General features: G+C 41.4%; 1 protein-coding gene across 1 annotated transcript in view; it reads left to right on the forward strand.

The window, feature by feature from the left end:
- LOC115088647 (neurofilament heavy polypeptide-like) overlaps window positions 1–22628 on the forward strand; it is a 611587-nt gene that overhangs the window by 291198 nt on the left and 297761 nt on the right. The window contains exons 17-20 of the mRNA XM_029596909.1: window positions 9353–9400; window positions 13160–13207; window positions 19559–19606; window positions 21093–21137. Coding sequence (XP_029452769.1) covers window positions 9353–9400; window positions 13160–13207; window positions 19559–19606; window positions 21093–21137 — 189 coding nt within the window. The remainder of the gene's footprint in view (window positions 1–9352; window positions 9401–13159; window positions 13208–19558; window positions 19607–21092; window positions 21138–22628) is intronic.

Raw genomic sequence — 22628 nt, forward strand, 5'->3', positions numbered from 1 at the left:
TGGACATTTAGGGGCCTGTGTACTGGGCATTTCCTCGAAGAAGCAAAATTGGGAAAAACCCTTCAGTCCAGCTGGCCCTTATCATACTAGCTGGAATGGAAGGACTAGTGCAAGCTTTCTTTCTGCAATGTATTTAAGGAGGCTTTGTTCTCCTCCTGTTTTCTGCTCTTCTGGGATCCTCATGCAGTCAAGTGCTTATTTTATCTCATCTTGAATCATAAGTTTAATTGAGCCAAGCTGGGGAAACAGTAATCCATCTGCAGCGAAAGCAGGCCTAGCTCTTCTAATAAACAAATTAAAGCAGCCCTAGCTTTTCTAATGTGCTTGTACTTATAACTTTTTTTTACTCTTCTCCCTGTTAAAATTTGGTGCTTTGCTGCTAAAAACATTTGGCTGTTTCCCTTTTAATCTGCTTTAATCTGTTTATGTACATTAGAAACGCTAAGTCTCATTTTCCTATATCTGCTGTGAATAAACTAGGGTGTGTGTTTTTAGCTGGGCATTATTATTAAAGTAAAGGAAGGGAACACTCTCTCTCCAGGGAGAGGGAACTTGGTTAAACTGGTGTGAAAAGGCTTGGGATAGCACAGTTTGGTAAATGTGTTTGAGCAGCATTTAAGAAAGTTAGGCCTGGATTTATCAAAATGCACTAAATATCAGGTGTTTTAAGGTAATAGGCAGTTTATCGCAATTTGCGCTAATACCTATGCGAAGCGCTATCTTAGAGCAAATTGCAATAACTTTTTCACATTTTGTAATAAGTTCCAGAATTGATGTATTTCCTACATACAACCAACTGGGGGGGGGGGAAATCATGTTGAGAGAAAGAAAGAGTCTAGCCACAATGCCCTCTTCCCTGAGCTCACCGTACGGCCGGCGCCATTTTGCGCAAAATGGCGCCGGCCATTCGGCACCACGATTCGACTGCAGGAGGTCGTTCCGGACCCCCGCTGGACTTTTGGCAAGTCTTGTGGGGGTCAGGAGGCCCCCCAAGCGGGCCAAAAGTCCCTGGGGGTCCAGCGGGGGTCCGGGAGCGATCTCCTACCGCGAATCGTTTTTCCATACGAAAAACGATTCGACTGCAGGAGGTCGTTCCGGACCCCCGCTGGACTTTTGGCAAGTCTTGTGTGGGTCAGGAGGCCCCCCCAAGCTGGCCAAAAGTCCCTGGGGGTCCAGCGGGGGTCCGGGAGCGATCTCCTACGCTCCTGACGTCGGGGGACAAAAAAACAAAATTGCGTCGGCCTGTCATATGACAGGTCAAAGGTAGCGCCGGCGCCATTTTGTTTCTACAGACCACGGAGGTCCGAGGTCCGAGAGTAAAAGATCACACCGGGACCCTTCCTCTGGACCCCAGGTAATTTAAGGCATTTTGGGGGGGTTCGGGAGGGTGGGGTATTTATTTTAAAGGGTCGGGGTGGGTTTTAGGGTTGTTTTAGTGTGCCGGTTTTCCCGCCCTCCCCTTCCCCTCCCCCTTATTTACGATTTTTTGACGATAAATCGGGGGAATTGTTATTGTATCGCGGCTCTAACGATTTTTGACGATTTAAAATATATCGGACGATATTTTAAATCGTCAAAAAACGATTCACATCCCTAGTATTTATATCTCTGGAGGCCCACCTAGTAACTTGAGGTGAGGTTTAGGTATTAGTGTAGGGGTTAGGGGCCACTTTGACATTCAAAATGAGACGTACGAACAGAACAGTGCTCTCTTGTGAAGATTTGATGACCTTCAGAGTGAGGAAACTCGCCCAAAGATTATGTTTGTACTTCTCACTTTGAATGTCAAAGTGGCCACTAACCCCTGCACTAATACCTAAACCTCACCTCGAGTTACTAGGTGGGCCTCCCATAGAGATATAAATACAAATTTAGTGTAAGGACATCATGGCTAGTCTTTCTCTCTCTCTCTCTTTCTTTCTCTCTCCCTCTCCTCCTTGATAGCTCAGCTGGCCACTTTGCAAAACTGTGAGCCATTTGGCATTTTTTGCATGCAAAAACACCATATAGCACTTTGGTAAATTACCCCATTAGTTTGGGGTTTAAGGTGATCTGATACTTGAAAGCCCTCCCACCCACCATTAGGCTTGTTTTTCTTATAGGGATGGGGGCACTTGTACAAGGGTACTTAAAATTGGGTAGTAAGCAAGGTATTCAGAAATTACTTATCACAATACAGATTTTCTTTAGTAAAACAAATGTACACATGGCTGCTATTCTCAGTAACAATTGTAGTGCCTTGGTCCTAAGGCAGACCATCTGGAAGCTCCAGAATTAGCCTATTTGCCTTTAGCTTTCTGCCATAAAGAGTTGACTCAACTGAAAAAGGAAATGTTTTTGTTTAAAAAAAAAAACAACCCTCCCCAACTGTGCAACATCCAGAATATCTGCCCCCACTCCCACAGAGGATTCAGGAACCCATGGATAAATGTTTTACAGTGAGTTCTGGAAGGGTAAGGGTTGTGACACCCACCTTCCTAAATGACACCCATCCATAACAGCTTTTCTTCTCTATAGAATGAAAATTCTCCAAAAATGGAAACTGGTATCTGAAAAGAGAGACCCTCAAGACATGCTGAAACCTCATAATGCCATCAAGGATCAAAACAAAATGACCCCTCTGCTGGGAGACAAATTCAGTAGAGTCCAAATGACACTACAAAATGCTACCAAGCACGCTAACAGAAAGCTGCTCCTGCTGGGGGACTCCGTCATTAGAGGCAATAACTTGAGGACACATTTTGAGAGACACAGAGTAGTTAAATGCCTTCCAGGGTCTTCAATAGGCAGAAATACAAACCAGATTGCTGCGCCAATAAGGGTGAAAGTAAGGAATATAAAACTGATGTTATCATCCATCTGGGAACAAATGACTTTGCTAGAAGCAGCTTCCAAGAAGTAAAGAGAGATTTCCAGAATCTGGGGAAGCAGCTTGGGCAGCTGTTGCCTTTTTGGAAAGGTTAGGTCATATAGACAATACTTGGCTCAAAATTTGGGGTAAAGAAGGACTTGGATGCATTAGGGATTGGAGCAGGGAATAATAAACATCTGTACAACAAAGATGACCTGTATCTGTCCATGGCAGGAAAAAGGATCCTAAATGAGAAATTTAAAACATATGCCATCAGGCATTTAAACTAAAGGATGGGGATGGCAGAAGGAAGTCAATAGGATTGAAATGTTTCTCCCAATGCATACAAATATACAAAGTGGCTGGAGAAAAGAACAAAATGAGTCCACTTTTAGGTTGAAATGCAGCTGAAGTGTCTGGGAAGAGCAGCAAGACAAGGGAAAATAACTGGAAAGCTCTGTGCACAAACACTCACAGTCGGAACAACAAAGCTCCAGATTTGCGAGCTGTGATGATGGAGGCGGACTTGGATATTATAAGCTTTCATGGAGACATCGTTCAGTGAGTCTCATGAATAGGATATCCCAAGTGGTGAAAATACTGAATGGCATAATTATTCAGCATCCACGGGGTGGTATGAAGGTCCTTATCTAAATGCTTAAATTTACTGATGTCCTATAAGTTTTCTCTGTACCCATAGATTTCTAGGGGTGTGCATCCGTTTTCGATGTATTGGCGATCCGCGACATATTTTGTCCTATCCGTTAAATACGTGGGGAGGCGAAACGCATTGCGACTCCCCACGTATTTAACGTATTATCTGTTTAATTCGGTGCGCCCAGCGGCGCGCGCTTTTCTTCGCCCCCATTAGCTACTTGCTACCTATGATTTGTACAAAATGCCAGCGCCCCTGCGGTAACCATGCCAACCTGTCTGACCCTTTCCTATGAGTCACAGTGACTCACAGGAAAGGGTCGGACAGGTCGGCATGGATACCGGAATGCAGCGTATCCGCGCTGACATTTTCTGAGCTGCACTGAATGCAGCCAATAGCGCTGTCATTCAGTGCTCTCTGTTGATTTTACTGATGAGCCAGCAGTATATAAACATCAGCACAAGGAGCCACACACTTATTTCCAGCGATGCTGTGGGGAGGTGGGCTGGGTGGAAGAGGGAGGAGGCTACTAGTAAAGAGAGATAGGCTACTAGTAAAGGAAAGAAAATTATTCTTTGTTTTGCTGCAGTGCCAGGGTCAGCTACAGCTAGTCATGTTTCTTTCAAGCTGTTTATTTTGGTCATCTCTGACTGAGAAGAGAAGCTGTGCTAGGTCAGCTAGCACTGACCACCATTTAGGGTGTTGGGCTGGCTTGGAGAGATATATCTCTCCTCACCTCCCTCCCAAACCACCAATCTCCAACGATCCAGCTTTCAACGTCATAACACCCCAACCCACAGTAAGAGACCTTGGGGTTATCATAGATCAACAACTCAATCTCAAAAAACAGATCAACTCCATCCTCAAAGAAGGTTTCTTCAAGCTTCACATCCTGAAGAAACTCAGACCCCTCCTCCACTATCATGACTTCCGTACCGTCGTCCAAGCCACCCTTTCCTCAAAGCTGGACTACTGTAATGCCCTCTTCCTCGGCCTACCCTCCTCCACCACCAAGCCCTTACAAATGCTCCAGAATGCCATCGCCAGGGTCATCACCAACTCAAGGAAAGCTGATCACATTACCCCTATACTCAAAGAACTCCATTGGCTCCCCATCGCATCCCGAATTCTCTTCAAAAGTCTAACCATAGTGCACAAGTCTATCCACTCGCACAATTCCAATTGGTTGGATGAACCCTTTCGTCCTATACGCACTGAACGACCCACTCGCACTGTCAACAAAGGCACCCTCTCCGTTCCCCCTTTGAAAAAAGCCCACCTCTCCTCTACTAGGGACCGTGCACTATCCATTGCAGGCCCTAAACAATGGAACGCCCTCCCTACCACTCTCAGGCTAGAACCATGTTACGCCAAGTTCAGAAAAAAACTTAAAACATGGCTCTTCTGACAAGCCTACCCTGATTAAGTACACTGACTTCCGCAAGTATCTTGCCTGCGCCTTGTATATTCCTGTAAATAGTCCGTTGCAGTTTTATTTATTGCTTTAATTCCTCCACCTCCTGCTCTTTGTATACTCCTCCTTGTTCGCCCTCCCTGTTCATTGTAATTTCTGCCTTTAAAGTTACATTGTAAACCGGTATGATGTATGCATACTAATACCGGTATATAAAAGTTTTAAATAAATAAATAAATATTATTTTCAATTTCATCCATTTTTCTGGAGTGACAAAAATTCCTGCTTTTTTTTAATTCCAATGACTTAGTCTCTCAGTGCACTGGGCTTCACTGGGCAGTTTAACAGGCTGGGTCTGTGCAGTCAAGTGCCCAAGGAGTCTGCCTCTTTTGTGCTTACAAGCAAGCAGCTTCTGTGTACATGCCACACACATTAGTGCACAGCCAGGCACCGTGACAGTGCGATAACCATAGCCGAGCCGAGCTGTTGGAATAATATGACACCGGAGTTACGTCAAGAAAAATGCCCAATACATTTTAAACAAAAATTGAAACATGGCTTTTTCTACAGGCTTATACTTAACCTTTACGTTCTCCTCTTATTCTCTCAACCTTGCGTGCTAATCTACTGAAGAGAATAACCCGAGTTCTATTTCTTTACACCTAATTTGTTTTGACATCCAATCCTATCATTTGTATATAAGATTTCTACCAGACTCCTTTCTCCCCTACCTAATTTTTCCTTTTCCCAACTTTATATTAAAATTTAATTCCATTTATTTATAGACCTATAAGTTCAGCAAAATATCAATGTACCATTATTTATTTTACGTTTCTCATTCATTGTTCTACTGTTCCCCCCCACCGTTCATAAATTTATTGTAAAGCACTATTGCAAATGTTCGTTTTATTTAGCACAGTTGCAATGTTTCTGTTAATTGTGAATCGATGTGAGGTTACTAAACAAATGTCGGTATATAAAAACTGCAAATAAATAAATAAATAAATAAATAAATAAAATCAAGGAGACTTGGAACATCAAGGAGCTGGGACATAACTGGAATGGAGTCACAGACATTTCTCTGGAATGGAGTCACGGATGTCTCTCTGGAATGGAGTCATGGACATCTTAGAACAGAGTCACGGACATCTTGGAATAGACTCACGGACATCTTAGAATGGACTCATGGAGCATAGACATCAGGACATGGAACAAACATCAGGGTTCAGAGTCACGGACATCAAGACATGGAACGGACCTCAGGACATGGAACAGGCATCTGGCTGAAGAGTCATGGATGTCAAGAATTGGAATGGACCTCAGGACATGGAACAGGCATCAGGCTGAAGGGTCACGGACGTCAAGACATGGAAAAGACCTCAGGACATGGAACAGGCATCAGGCTGAAGAGTCACAGACGTCAAGACATGGAACAGACCTCGGAACAGGCATCAGGCTGAAGAGTCACCGACGTCAAGACATGGAACAGAACTCGGGACATGAAACAGGCATCAGCCTGAAGAGTCACAGATGTCAAGACATGGAATGGACCTCAGGACATGGAATAGGCATCAGACTGAAGAGAAGTCTTCAGGAGCTTCTGGATAGATGCGAAGACAACGGAGGAATGAAGCAAAGCCCCTTTTATAGGGCAGACCCAGGAAGGAGGCGGAGACTGGATGTCGGTGGGGTCGTGGCCACTTCCTGTCACTGGCCCTTTAAAAGGAATGAAGAGGCGCGGCCGCGCACCTAAGGAAGGCCTGGAACAGACTACAGGACCTTGGACAGCAGCCTGCACATTAAGAGGCAGGCTGAGGAGGTGGCGTCCCAGCCGTGTAAGAGGGATCGAGGCAGGCAGAGTCGGTGGCATTCCTGCCAGGCCAAGGGGCAAAGCCTGAAGGCAGAGCCCAGCCACGAGGTCGATATTCATCAGCAGCCTCGAACGACTGCGAGGGAAGTGGCATCCAGCGGTGGCTCCAGCTACAGAGGAGGGGTAGGGCCCCGACTTCCTCCCTGCTGTGAAGGCAGCAGCAGTCCGGGCCGCGAGGCCAGGTTTCGACGGCGGCCTCCCAGGGCCGTGAAGAGTAGCGTCAGTGGTGGCACAGGGCCGTGAAGGGAAGGCCCTGTCCATGGAACTGTGGGTAGGGGGCGCAACAGTGTTATGAGCCAAAATGGTTACTGTGGCTGTTTCTGTTATGCATTGCTTTGTGTTCTGTGCCTCAATAAAAACAAATTTAAAAAAAAGAAAGAAATTGGTTGACTGACAGAGAACAGCGAGTAATCATAAATGGAACCTACTCTGAGGAGGGAAAAGTGAATCATTGATCAGTTCTGGGACCAGTTCTGTTCAATATCTTTGTGAGCGATATTGCAGAAGGATTAGAAGGTAAAGTTTGTCTTTTTGCAGATGACACTAAGACCTGCAATAGAGTAGACATACCAGAAGGAGTACAGAGAATAAAAGCAATGTAAGAAAACTTTAGGAGTGGTTGAAGGTTTGGCAGTTGGGACCTTGCAAGACTGAAAGATTGGGCATCCAAATGGCAGATGAAATTTAATGTGGACAAGTGCAAGGTGTTGCATATAGAGAAAAATAACCCTTGCTGTAGTTACATGATGTTAGGTTCCATATTAGGAGCTACCACCCAGGAAAAAGATCTAGGCATCATAGTGGATAATACTTTAAAATTGTCAGCTCAGTGTGCTGCAGCAGTCAAAAAAGCAAACAGAATGTTAGGAATTATTAGAAAGGGAATGATTAATAAAACGGAAAATGTCATAATGCCTCTATATCGCTCCGTGGTGAGACCGCACCTGGAATACTGTGTACAATTCTGGTCGCCGCATCTCAAAAAAGATATAGTTGCGATGGAGAAGGTACAGAGAAGGGCAACCAAAATGATAAAGGGGATGGAACAGCACCCCTATGAGGAACGGCTGAAGAGATTAGGGCTGTTCAGCTTGGAGAAGAGACAGCTGAGGGGGAATATGATAGGGGTCTTGAACGAGTAGATGTGAATCGGTTATTTACACTTTCGAATAATAGAAGGACTAGGGGGCATTCCAAGAAGTTAGCAAGTAGCACATTTAAGACTAATTGGAGAAAATTATTTTTCACAGCGCACAATAAAGCTCTGGAATTTGTTGTCAGAGGATGTGGTTAGTGCAGTTAGTGTAGCTGGGTTCAAAAAAGGTTTGGATAAGCTCTTGGAGGAGAAGTCCATTAACTGCTATTAATCAAAGTTTACTTAGGGAATAGCCAAGCCATTGCTATTAATTGAATCAGTAGCATGGGATCTTCTTTGTGTTTGGGTAATTGCCAAGTTCTTGTGGCCTAGTTTGGCCTCTTTTGGAAACAGGATGCTGGGCATGATGGACCCTTGGTCTGACCCAGCATGGCAATTTCTTATGATTCAATGCCAAGAAGTGCAGAGTCATGCATTTGGGTGAAGAAAACCAAAGGAGCTGTACATGATGGGGGACAGATGTCTGATGTAAGGAATAAATGTCTCTCTGGGACAGAAACTTTGGGATGATAGTGTCTGACAATCTAAAGGTGGTGAAGCAGTGTGACAAGGCAATAGCTAAGGCCAGATGGATTCTAGGATGCATAGAAAGAGGCATAAGCAATAGGAAAAAGGACATGCTAATGCTCTGTATAGGTCATTGGTGAGGCCTCAGCTGGAGTACTGTGTTCAGTTCTAGTGACCATATCTCAAAAAGGATAGAGAGGATGGAATTGATACAGAAAAAGGCAACCAAAATGGTGTGGGGTCTGCACCAAAAGAGCTTTGAGACGAGACTGAAGGGCCTACATATGTATACACTGGAGGAAAGGAGCAACACGGATGATATGATACAGACTTTTAAATCCCTGAAAAGTATTAATAACACACAACAATCAAACTTTTTGCAAGGGAAAGAAAGCTCTAGAACAAGAAGTCATAATATGAAGTTCCCAGGGAGCCAATACCAACGTCAGGAAGTATTTCCTCACAAAAAGGATGGTGGATACCTGGATTGCCCTCCCAGTGGAGGTGGTGAGTAAACATATGGTAATGGAATTCAAAAATGCCTAAACAAAGAGAATTCCTAGTGGCTAAATGACGGAGACAAAGAAAAGGGAAGCCCATTTTGACTAGGGTAACTGTATAGAGCAACAGTTACCATAAGAATAAAATAAAATAAATCATTTAAAAAATATGTGTTGGGCAGACTAGATGGCCTGCTTGGGTCTTTTTTCTGGAACATGAAAACTCTTTCTTTCTTTCATCACAATCTATTGAACATATAAGCAGGACTTTTTGCTCTGAAGCCAATGATGATGTTTTACTTTTTGACATAGAAGCAACATGATTCACATGTGATTTAAACAATGAACTATTTTTTAAAAAATAGGGTACACTTATTGCTTTCCTTCTTTTTTCCACAGTTAAAACTGAGAGACTAAAAGAAACAAATGTGTTGAAGAATCTGCTAAGTATGTTAAGTACATGCGCTGTATTTTGCTTATGACTTGTGTATCCCACATCCTTTTAGAATAACAACCTAGCATGGACCAGATTAAGCATCTTTCCCATAGACCCTTTCTGTCAATGTTCAGAGGCTCACTGACTGGTTAAGACAGTCAACTATCTATAAGTGGATTTTCAGCCATGACTTAGCTGGCTAGGTTGTGACTGAAAATTATCCTTAGTTTATTTAGCTGATTAAAACATTGCAGGCTGTTTGGCAACTACATAGCTTACTGATAACATGCACATTAGAGTGAATCTACTTGCCTAAATCCTAAAGTTAGGTAGGTAGATCCATTAAAAAAAGCCTTCCCTTCTCAACTTTAAAGTCCATGTGTAAGCCCTGCCCCCCTCCGCAATCCCAACTGTAAAAGGTAAACTATTTCTCCATTCTCCCAAAGCACCTATATAAAAAAAAGAAAAACAAACCTTCCCCCAGCTCTCCCAAAGCTTCAATATAAAAAACAAACGCTTTCCCCCACTTTTTTGAAGGAGTTAATAAACATGTGGATAAAGGTGAACCGGTAGATGTAGTATACTTGGATTTTCAGAAGGCATTTGACAAAGTTTCTCATGAGAGGCTTCTAGGAAAAGTAAAAAGTCATGGGATAGGTGGCGATGTCCTTTCGTGGATTGCAAACTGGCTAAAAGACAGGAAACAGAGAGTAGGATTAAATGGACAATTTTCTCAGTGGAAGGAGTGGGCAGTGGAGTGCCTCAGGGATCTGTATTGGGACCCTTACTTTTCAATATATTTATAAATGATCTGGAAAGAAATACGACGAGTGAGATAATCAAATTTGCAGATGACACAAAATTGTTCAGAGTAGTTAAATCACAAGCAGATTGTGATAAATTGCAGGAAGACCTTGTGAGACTGGAAAATTGGGCATCCAAATGGCAGATGACATTTAATGTGAATAAGGGCAAGGTGATGCATATAGGGAAAAATAACCAATGCTATAATTACACAATGTTGGGTTCCATATTAGGTGCTACAACCCAAGAAAGAGATCTAGGCGTCATAGTGGATAACACAATCAAATTGTCAGTTCAGTGTTCTGCGGCAGTCAAAAAAGCAAACAGAATGTTGGGAATTATTAGAAAGGGAATGGTGAATAAAACAGAAAATGTCATAATGCCTCTGTATCGCTCCATGGTGAGACCGCACCTTGAATACTGTGTACAATTCTGGTCGCCGCATCTCAAAAAAGATATAATTGCAATGGAGAAGGTACAGAGAAGGGCTACCAAAATGATAAGGGGAATGGAACAGCTCCCCTATGAGGAAAGACTAAAGAGGTTAGGACTTTTCAGCTTGGAGAAGAGACAGCTGAGGGGGGATATGATAGAGATGTTTAAAATCATGAGAGGTCTAGAATGGGTAGATGTGAATCGGTTATTTACTCTTTCGGATAATAGAAAGACTAGGGGACACTCCATGAAGTTAGCATGGGGCACATTTAAAACTAATCGGAGAAAGTTCTTTTTTACTCAATGCACAATTAAACTCTGGAATTTATTGCCAGAGGATGTGGTTAGTGCAGTTAGTATAGCTGTGTTTAAAAAAGGATTGGATAAGTTCTTGGAGGAGAAGTCCATTACCTGCTATTAAGTTCACTTAGAGAATAGCCACTGCCATTAGCAATGGTAACATGGAATAGACTTAGTTTTTGGGTTCTTGCCAGGTTCTTATGGCCTGGATTGGCCACTGTTGGAAACAGGATGCTGGGCTTGATGGACCCTTGGTCTGACCCAGTATGGCATGTTCTTATGTTCTTATGTTCTCCTTCCTGGTCTCAGCAATTCCTCATCCACCCCAATTATTAAATTTGCTTTCAGTACTGGAGCAGTAAGGAGGAAAGTATATCTCCTTCTTTCTCAAAGCTGGAGGGATTTCAGAGTTCAATAGTACCTTGGGGTAGGGAAAAGTTTACTTTTTCCAACAGGGTTTTCAGTGAACCAGGAAATTATTAACTTAATGCTTTTTACATTGGGACTTCAATGGGGCAAGTTTCTTTTTACAGTTGAGTAGTGGAAGAATTGGAGAGGGTTTGCATTTTGCCCTGAGGTTTGGTGGGGGGGGGGGGGGGGGGGGGGGGAGCAAGGGAGTGTTTGATTTTTACTCTGGGGCATTGGAGGGAAATACATGAGCTCAATGGCTGAGGGAGTTCATTCTTTAGATCAGGGCTTGGGGAGAGGAAGGGGTTATATCAGTAGATTATATTTATACGCACTATTCTTATGCCAAAGTTTATACAGTTGGGTTAGCTGCCAAACATTGAAAATTAGCACTAGCTAACAAACTTTGGGAGTCATTTACCAAGCGGATCGCACACGATAAGGGATGTTTCGCATGTGAAAAGTCCCTTATCGCGTGCGATACCAAGATGGGGGCGGAGTCGGGGCCGTACCGGGACTGATGCCACGCTGACAGCGAAAGGTAAGCACCTTTATAGTTGTCAGTTTCGCACCAAATAATTACATCTTTTATGGTGTAGTTATTTGACGCGAGGCTGTCAGCGATCACACCGCGGAGGTGCGATCACTGCCGGCTATCGCAGGACCGTCTCCCCCCCCCCATTTCGCCCCCTGCCCCCTATTACCGCAGGATTCACTATGCCTTGTGGTATTAGTAAATCCAGCCCTTTATTCCCTAAACCTGGATTACCAAAAATTTGAGAAGCGAAAATGTATCCACTTAAAAATTAGAGGTCACTAAATTTAGCAGAAGGAAATTTTCAAAGGCATTAATCTAGCGCCAGTGGCTCTCTTACTTTGAAAATTTACCCCATAGGGTGTAATTCATTAAGAAGGAATTTTCAAGCCATTTATGTGGGCCAGCAATGATTTACATGTATAAATTAGCTCTCATAAAATTGGCCTCACTCAATGTTGCTAACATTTTGCATTTGCTCTACACATGTGCTTCTCCATTGAAAATTGGTGAAAAGGTCATAGGTTAAAATTATCTATGGACATTGGCGCAATGCAGTTTAACAATTGTCCCCCAAATGTTTTCTCCCAATCTGTGTCTATGGGAAAAAACCCAACCCTTAATGGTTCAGTCCTTAAAAGGGAAAATTCTTTTAGCTTATCTCACCATTTAACAGCTTGGATTCCGCTATCTAGTAGATCATTTGGCCAGCCAATGATTGTTTTGTCCTGTTGCTTCTTTCTGTCTTTCTACTGAAGTTATTCTTTGTTTCATTCTCTCTACACAAACCCTTGTAACACATCTCTGTGTGGAAATGAGCTTATCTGGAAATGCTTTGAGAATTGTATTTGATTCTATAATTTAATATTATAATATTTCAGATGTTATCTTTTTATGGATTACTAACAATTAATACATTTTGATAAGCATCAATTTGATGTTTACTGTTGTAACCTGCTAAGTCTTAACAGTTGTCAGAGAGGTGGAAGTTAAGATGCTATAACTGTATTCACTTCCGGATATCTCCATTGCAGATGAGCTTCAGGAAAGTATGAGCTGTATAAACACTTTCCTTTCAACTTCATGCCTCTACAGATTATTAATGGATGCTTTGAGTGGTTTCTGATTTATTGTGTTCAAGTTTCAGAATTTGTGATTTTGATAGCAAATCAAGTACAATCAAACAAAATTTACAACTGACTGAGGTCATCCAGACTGCCAAGTAATCTTAAACATGAATATTTATATATTATATATTTATGCATATCAATCTTCTGTTTTTGCACAGACATAACTGAGGAAATAAAACAAAGACGTATGTCCAAGGATCTGCCAAGTATGTAAAATGCAAGCATTTGCCTATAGCTTGTGTATCCTGCAAGATTTGAGTATGCAAGCTTCATGGAGTAGTTCTTAGAATGCTTTTGTCTGCAAAAAGTAAGGTATTACAACAGGCAGCTTAAATTGTCAAGCTTTACTGCTGTTGTTTAGCAAGCAGATCATTAGTCCAGCACATTATCCTTGTACACTGTTGACATTTTCTATCTTTCCAGCAAAATTCTTCTTTGCTTCATTCCCACTGTACCAAGATTGGTACTGTAACTCTATTCTAAATTTAGCTTATCTGAAAAAGCTTTGAGAGGTTAGTATATCATTCTATTGTAGATGGAAGTGCCATCCTCTTTTTCCAAGGTGATTCACAGTACCTCTTCATATTCCTATACCTTCTGCATTTCAATTGTTTTCATATTTTTATGTAAAGTGCTTCTTTCCCATTTTCTGCATTCTTTCTGATCTTATTGTAGTCTGGTATGGACACCTTCGAGTTGACAGATTCATCATTAAACAATAAGCGCCAGATTTTAGTATCTACACCCGATTTTATAACATGTGCGCGCAGGCGCACGCATATTATAAAATCTGGGGTCGGCGCACACAAGGGGGTGCACACTTGTGCATCTTGCACGCACTGAGACCTTAGGGAGCTCCGATGGCTTTCCCTGTTCCTTCCGAGGCCGCTCTGAAATCGGAGTGGCCTCAGAGGGAACTTTCCTTCCACCCCCCCCCCCCCCACACCTTCCCCTTCCTTCCCCTACCTAACCTGTCCCCCAGCCCTACCTAAACCCCCCCCATACCTTTGTTATGCAAGTTGCACCTGCCTCTGGGCAGGTGTAGGTTGTGCGCGCCGGCCAAGTGCCGGTGCGCAATCCCCCAACCTAGAGACCCTACAGAGGCCTCTGGCCACGCCCCTAATCCACCCCGTTCCACCCATGCCCTGCCCATTTTTTCAAGCCCCGGGACATATGCACGTCCTGGGGCTTGTGCGCGTCGCCGGGCCTATGCAAAATAGGCTCGGCGCACGTAGGGCTTTTAAAATCTGCCCCTATCTCTGTTATAGCAACACTATATAGATCTACCTTAGTCATCAGAGCTAGCAATTATGAAATGTTATTAGCTAGACTATGCGTATTTGTTCTTTTAGCCTTCCAGGTACCCATGCCTTGTCATCTCTCTGTAAAAACCTCATACCTGCATCCCTTGACATCCTTTAACATATAGATAAGATCCTCACTTTTCTGATTTTCTCTACTAACTTGATTAGTTTGTCAGAGATAACAGACCAGCTTAATGAGCTTCCATATACTACCCTCCCAACCTAGTTTTGGGGGGATCACCAATGAAATGAACATGGCCTCATTTGTCACATTTTATACATTTGTTTCCTATGCATGCACATCCTAACTCAGATCATTTTATTTATTTATTTATTTAACAGTTTTTTATACCGACCTTCATAGTAAATAACCATATCGGATCGGTTTACATTTAACAAGGGTATAACTGGAGTAACAATTCAAGTAAACGATAGATAACAGTAGGTAGGAATAAGTCAAAGTTACAATCAACAGGGAGAGAACTTGGAAGCTTGCAACAAGCTGGAAAGAAGATAAGGCAGGAAATAAATATAGAGTGTTACCATAGAGCGTACGGGTTAAAAGCTTAAAAGGTGCTTTAACCTGGAAGTGTCAGAGTCCATTGTTCGTGAGTATAAATGCCAGACCGGGTAAGATTGAGGACAACTAGCGGTTGTCTGATGGATCGGCGAAGGCTTGATGAAAGAGCCAGGTTTTAAGTCTTTTTCTGAAAGTTAAAAGGCAAGGCTCCAATCTGAGATTTGATGGGATGCTATTCCAGATAGATGGGCCTGCTATCGAAAAAGCTCTGTCTTTGGTCGTAGAGAGGCGTGAGGCTTTAGTGGGGGGAAATTTCAGAGTGCCTTTGTGAATATCTCTAGTTGGTCTGTTAGAGGAGTGGAGTTTGAATGGGATTTCCAGGTCGAGTTGAAGTTGATGATGGATGGTTTTGTGAATTAAGGTGATTGATTTGTATAGAATTCTGAAATTCACTGGTAACCAATGTAGGTTCCTGAGGATGGGTGAGATGTGTTCGCCGCGGCTGGTACTGGTCAACAATCATGTTTCCCTCACTTCAGTTTAGCCATTTACAGACCCAATTTCCAAAATATCCCAAACTGTCCTTATAATATGAGGTTTTTTTTCCCATGTGTTGAATCTATTGATGTCCGCCTTGGTCTAATATCCAATTATTTTTTAAACATCTTTTTAGCAGATAAAAATCCCAACAGTCTGAATTACTAATCACCGAGCCAAACATGGCCAGTGTTCCCTTGAAACCAGCTTCTTCAGGGTGCAGTTTATAAATTTTAAGACTGCTGTCTGTAACATAACTGTATATAGAGTTAATAATGCATCACAAAATAAATTAATGAAGTACATATCTACAAGCCAGAAGTATCATTCTTACCGGACCAATGGTTTTAGGAAAATGTGTAGCAGGCAATGGAGGGATCCAGGGTTGTTTTTAATGTAAAAAATCATGTAATATGTGCTTAAATGGAGGATCATCTGAGGAACAATGGTAAGTAAGTATCATGATGTCAAATCAGAGGAATCATCCCAAGAAACACTTAGGTCTAGGTCATCATTTAATCCATCAGATCCAAAAGAATGTAATTTGTAAATCCATTTTTGCTCTAACTGCAACAGCTGATAATTTAAGTCACCTTCAGACCAATGTGGAGACTCTTGATCAATAACACAAAAGTGTAACTCATCAAAGAAATGATGAAATTCTTCATAATGAGCTACCAAACATGAATTCTGTTTTTTCTAATTTATCTTGTGATACATTATTAACTCTACACATGATTACATTATATGGAGTGGAGGAGTAGCCTAGTGGTTAGGGCAGTGGGCTATAAGCCAGGAGACCAGTATGCAAGTCCCACTGTCACTCCTTGTGACCTTGGGCAAGCCACTTTACCCTCCATTGCCTCAGCTACAAATTTAGGGGGTTATTTTCCAACTTGCATTATGGCCTTTTTGCATGCGAAAAGCACCATAATGCATGGCGTGATGTTAATTTTTAAAAGGAGAGGAGTTGGGTGAGATTTTTGGAAAAGTGGGCTGGCTGTGCAAAGCCATATTGCACAGTTTTAATGCTGAAAATAACTATACCTTTTTTATTGGTGTTAAGCTGTGTATTATGCCCATTTTGCAAATTGTGCTTTGAACATTTTTGGAGTGGGGAGGGGCCTTGTGATGGGGTGGGGGAGAAGGAGAGAAAGAGAAAGCCTCTGGGAGTGGTGCTATAGTAAGCAACTATTTATGCTACTATAGGAGGCCCACATAGTAACTTGAGGTGAGGTTTAGGTAGTAGTGTAGGGGTTAGGGGCCACTTTGACATGTAGAGTGAGATGTACAAACAGCACAGCACAGTCTTGTGAAGATTTGATGTCCTTCGGAGAGAGAAAACTCACACAAAGATGAGATTTGTACAATGATCTCTCAACCTAGCTTGATGGACTCTCTACCTGGGTAACATCAAGCTAGGTTGAGAAAACATTGTATAAATCTCATCTTTGTGTGAATTTCCTTACACTGAAGGACATCAAATCTTCACAAGAGTGTACTATTCTGAAGTAAGAGAATGAGCTATCTCAGTCGCAGGTCCCAAATTATGGAACTCTTTACCAGATTAATTCAGGTTACAAAAGGACATTAAATATTTTTTTTTAAATCTGAAAACATTACTATTCAGAAATGCATATGATCTATTGGCAGAGAATTGATCGCCTTGTTTGATGAGTCCCTCGCTAGGCTGTTTTCTTTCTTTTAATTTTTATTTTACATTGTTTTACTTGTTTTTACTTTATTGATTTATTAGTTTTATTTATTAGTTTTATTTCAAAAAGTTGAATGTAATATACTTCTTGTTTATATTTTTTACTAATCGGTTTTAATAATGTTATTTTTATTTGTACATTTTATCTATTTATGATTTATTGTACAGCATCTAGATTGACCTACAGATTGACGGTATATAAAATAAATAAATAAAATACTGTTCTGTTTGTACATCTCACTCTGCATGTCAAAGTTGTCCCTAACTTCTACACTACTAGCTAAACCTCACCTCAAGTTACTATTTAGGCCTCCTATAGAGATATAAATAGCTAACTACTAAAAGCACCTTATAGCTAGTCAGCCTCTCTCTCTCTCTCTCTCCAGTGGTTGCAGGTAGGAACTGCAATAATTGCGGCATTACTTTAAAGTGCAAAAATGTTATTGTACTCTGCAGTAATATCTATGTGAAGCACTAAGATAGCACACATTGTAATAAATAGGCTATTATCATAAAACACATCCCTCTTCCTATAGCATGCAATACTTTGATGAATCTAACCCTAAGTTTGTACCTGAGGCAATGGAGGGTAAAGTGAACTGCCCATGGTCATAAGGAGCAACAATGGCATTTGAACCCTGGTCTCCTGGTTTATAACCTACTGCAGTAACCACGAGGCTACTCCTGATGTGCTACAAAACATAGAATATAAAAATCTAAATAAATAAAATGTTACAGACAACAGTCTTAAAATTTATAAACTGCACCCCTGAAGATGACTACAGCAAAACACTAGCCATGCTGGATATGGTGATTAGTAATTCAGACTGTTAGGATTTTTATCTGCTAAAAAATGTTTAAAAAGTAATTGGACACTAGACCAAGGTGAATGATCAAACTGTCTGGATGGTCCTTGCCTGAGTTGGCTTACTGACACCTTTCCTTTAATTTGAAAATTTACAATTTATTTTCTGCTGACCGTATAAGAGTTTTTCTTCTTTTGAGTTCCCTTTTGTCTGTATTATCTTTTTGGGGTTACCGTTGGCTCTCTATTTGTCTTTGCAAATTTATTGATGTGACATAGTCTTCTTTACCCTACCATAAACTAGAAATACTTCAAAGGTTGCTATGGTCCTGCTGTCCAAATCCATTTCCAAATTCCCTGAATTTCTCCTATACTACATTAACTTTATTTTTGTCCAGATCAATGACATCAACTTCACATTCCCTTCTTTCTTCTCTTTAATACTAAGAATAGTGGTAGTATTTCTGCCAGCTAAGTATCCTAATAAGCATTTAACATTTTTATTTCTCTTTAATTATGCCACCAAGCAATGCTTCTGATGACCGGAGTTCCTCACTAGGAGGAGTAAATGCGTGCATGTACATTTATACACGTACTTCTGAAAATTGAAAGTGTATGTGTAATGATTTCCCTGCACCCTGGAATGCCTCATTTTTTTGTGCACATAAAAATACATTCCTAAGTAAATTACTCATGCAATTTTATGTGCACAACTACTCTCCCCCCCTCGGAGAATTTTGTAAAGCAAATTATACATGTGAAAGTATTTGAATTCAGACCTATAGAGTCCCACTTTCAAAACTATCATTGGTACACCATTTGTGTGTGTAACTGGGCATGCAGAGATTTATGCTAGTATTTCAGAAACTGTGTGGTGGAATGCAGATTAACATTGCACACTGGCCTTTATTAAAAAGAACAAAAACAACTTATGCAATTAGCTGAGAACAGTGTACAACTGACTAATTTTGGACAATATTTTTTTAATAATAGTGTACTCTTTGATCTATAATGATCTTGAAGGTGTTTCTTCATTAGATCCAACCCTATTAAAATATCTTTCATGTTAAACAATTCAGTTTCCCTTTTGGCCCTAGAAACCATTTTTGTATGATTCTATGCATTCAGATGAATAAGAAAGCTCTAGATCCTTATTTAGCAATTAGGAAGCTTGCACAGTTAGCTGGCTAAACTTATCTGGCTTTCTTTGGCAGGACATTCAATAGCATGGCTTCACCACCAAATATACCCGTCTATCTTTAAGTTAGCTGGCTAGCTTTAAGATTGCTTTTCGTCCATCCTAAAGTTATCTGAAAATTGTGATGTTTATTTGACTAACAGCTGGATAAGTGGCTCTACCCCAGAAAGCTTCTGTCCCACCCCTGAAATAAAATGTTATCAGATTATCTGGCTACAAAGGGGCGGCGATCACAGAAGGATTTTTAAATCCTGCTATTTGCCAAGTCTGAATTTAGCAAGACAATTAGCACTGAGTGTGGACCTCTTTATTTTTATTAACTAAACAACCCTTTCTTAAATAGGATGCAGCATGATAATATCATTGCTATTTTACATTTTTTGTACATATAACTTTAATAACATTTTTCTGTTTCATATTTGTGACAATGAATATTATTGCAAGCCATTTTTCATGCCATTCCTATACCAAATTTACAGAACCAAAACGAGGGAAAGAAGAGGTTTCTGCAGCCTCAGTTAAGAAAGGTAAATAAAATGAAATCAAGTTTCAAATTCCAGAAATGTCCTTGTCTTTCCTGTCTCCTATTTGTATTTACAGTAAGTAGGGTCTAATTGTAACCAAAAAACAAATTAAACAGCTCTGTCTTAAAACATCATCAATGTGATTTTAAGACAGAGCTGTTTTAGTTTGTTTTGTTTCAGTAATTACTATTTGTATTTGTTATGTTGTATTCATATTTTGATTGTTTTAGTTTGATTATTTTATTTCACACAGTGTTTTGTATTTAGATTTGTAAATATTCTAGATGCTGATATACTAAAGAGCAAAATTTACATATCTAAAACCCAACTTTCAGGGGAAAAATGCATGTAAATCATGCAGGTAAAATCTCTATGCATGTTATGACTTGTAGGTGTGTGGGCCCTTGGGCCACAGTGAGAGGTGGTACCACCCACAGGGAGGAGCCCTGTGAGTCTCACCATCGGTAGGCATGGTCTCAGCGGATGTCAGACACAGCTGTGGAACAAAGTCTTTATTATAGAGGTAGAAAGGCAAAGCCTGCAGAGCGGGGGCTACAGGAGAAAGTAAGTAGATCAGAGCAGAGGGGTATACCCAGGGGGGGATACCTCAGATGTGGAAATCCGGTAGTGGGCCACGAAGCGGGGTACGCCGATGAAGTCTCTCTGTAGTGGTCATGCGGTAGTGGCCTGCAGCACAGGGTACACCGAGGGATCCCTCACTTCGGGATGGTATGATAGTGACCCAAGGTACGGGAATAGAACGAGGGTCCTGTGGCGATGGTGCGGTAGTGGCCTGCAGCGCAGGGTACACCGGAGCAGTTCCTCACTTAGAGATGACCAGGTACTGGCCCGACATATGGGGTACACCGGAGAGGTCCCACGACGAGGCTGGTAGTAGAAGTAGTCCATGGAGTCGAGGTACTCACAGAGTGGTAGTTCCAGAAGAGGTCCTGGGAACAGGAACAGACAGCAGTCTAAGGCAGAAGGCCCTTCAAGGAGCAGATAGCCAGAGACAAAGAAAGGCCCCCGAGGAGCGGGTACCCAGAGCATCTCACGCCAAAGTGCAGTGGCTGGAACAGGAAGTCCGAAAGGATGAAGCTAATTCAGCAATGAGGGAACTCCCTGCTAACTCGTCAGTAGGCAGGGCCAGTCAGCTTAAGTACAGCAGGGTGAACACGTCATGCGGAGGGGACACCCCCGAGGTTCCCGTCATGACATGTCTAAGACTGTCCTGTGCATACGCGTTCCTATGTGATCCTGAAGGCAAGATGGTGGTCGGTAGCACCTACGCTGTCCCGGGAATGCCAGGAAGGTCGGCTGTAGCTGGGGGAGGCCACCATTCTCCCCTATAGGATGCAGTAAGATAATATCATTGCTATTTTACAGTTATTGTATTTATAACTTTAATAGCACTTTTCCTCCTGCGTATTTGTGACAGTGAATATTATTGCAACCCATTTTTCATGCTATTCCTTTTCCAAATTTACAGAACCAAAACAAGAAAAAAATGTTTCTGCAGTCTCAGTTAAGAAAGGTAAATGTAATGAAATCAAGTTTCAAGTTACACAAATCTCCTTATCCTTGCTGTTTCTTGTTTGTATTTCCAATAACTAGGATTTAACTGTAGCCAAACAACCAATTAAAACAGCTCTGCCTTAAAACCATATCAATGTGCTGTTATGACAGAGCTGCTTAAATTTGTTTCATTTCTGCAATTTCTAACTGGAAGTATGAAATTGTGTTTTTTGCACTTTATGAACTGTGGTGTTGAGATTTAATTTGATTATTTTATATTAGTTTATAAGGATGTGCATTCATTTAAAATGATATAGACAATGTCTATTTGTTGGAACCACAAAACAAAAGAAAAACCTCCAAAATGTCATTATTTTTTTAGTTTTGTGTTAAGTTGTACTAACAGAACTTAGGCCTGGATTTATCAAAATGCACTAAATATCACATGCGATAGGAAAAGAATGCACATCTCTACAACTAATCTATATGTTAGAAAAGTAAACAAAAACAGGAGAAATAAGAAACCTATCTGGTTCTCAAAGGAGGTGGCTGATATAATAAAAAGAAAAAGAACAGTATTCAAGAAATATAAAGGATCCCAGAAAGGAACACAAGGAAGAAAATCTGGTTAAACTGAGGGAGACAAACAAAGTAATCAGGAAAGCAAAAAGTCAGATGGAAGAAAGGATTGCCAAAGAGATAAAGAGAGGTGACAAAACATTTTTCAGATACATCAGAGAAAGGAGAAAGGTCTGAAGTGGTATAGTGAAACTGAAAGGTGAGAAGGGTCAATGTGTGGAAGGAGACAAAGAAAAGGTGAAGATATTAAACAAATACTTCAGTTTAGTGTTCACTAAGGAAGACCCTGGAGAAGGACCGTCACTGGTTAACAAGGCTGTGGATGGGGCTGGAGTAGACAAAACCCCATTTATGGAAGAGAATGTATGGGAAGAGCTAGGAAAACTTAAAGTGGACAAAGCCATGAGGCCTGATGAGATTCATCCTAAGATACTGAGGGAGCTCAGAGATGTGCTGGTGAGTCCACTCAGTGACCTGTTCAATAGATCTCTGGAAATGGGAGTGGTGCCAAGAGACTGAAGAAGAGTGATGGTGGTCCCGTTCACAAGAGTGGGAACAGAGAGGAGGCTGGAAATTACAGGCCGGTTAGCTTCAGCTCAGTGTTGGGAAAGTTAATGGAGACACTGCTGATAGTGAACTACCTACAGTCTTGTCGGTTGCTTGATCTGAGACAGTATGGATTCACCAGAGGAAAGTCCTGTCAGATGAATCTGATTGATTTCTTTGATTGGGTGACTAGAGAATTGGATCAGGGAGGAACACTCAATGTGATTTATTTGGATTTTAATAAAGCCTTTGATACAGTCCTGCATAGAAGACTCATGAACAAAATGAGAAGCTTGGGAGTAGGTGCCAAGGTTGTGGTGTGGATTACTAACTGGTTGATGGATAGAAGACAGCGTGTGATAGTAAATGGAACCTACTCTGAAGA

Source organism: Rhinatrema bivittatum, chromosome 3 (genome assembly GCF_901001135.1).
Source record: "Rhinatrema bivittatum chromosome 3, aRhiBiv1.1, whole genome shotgun sequence".
Lineage (NCBI taxonomy): Eukaryota > Metazoa > Chordata > Amphibia > Gymnophiona > Rhinatrematidae > Rhinatrema > Rhinatrema bivittatum.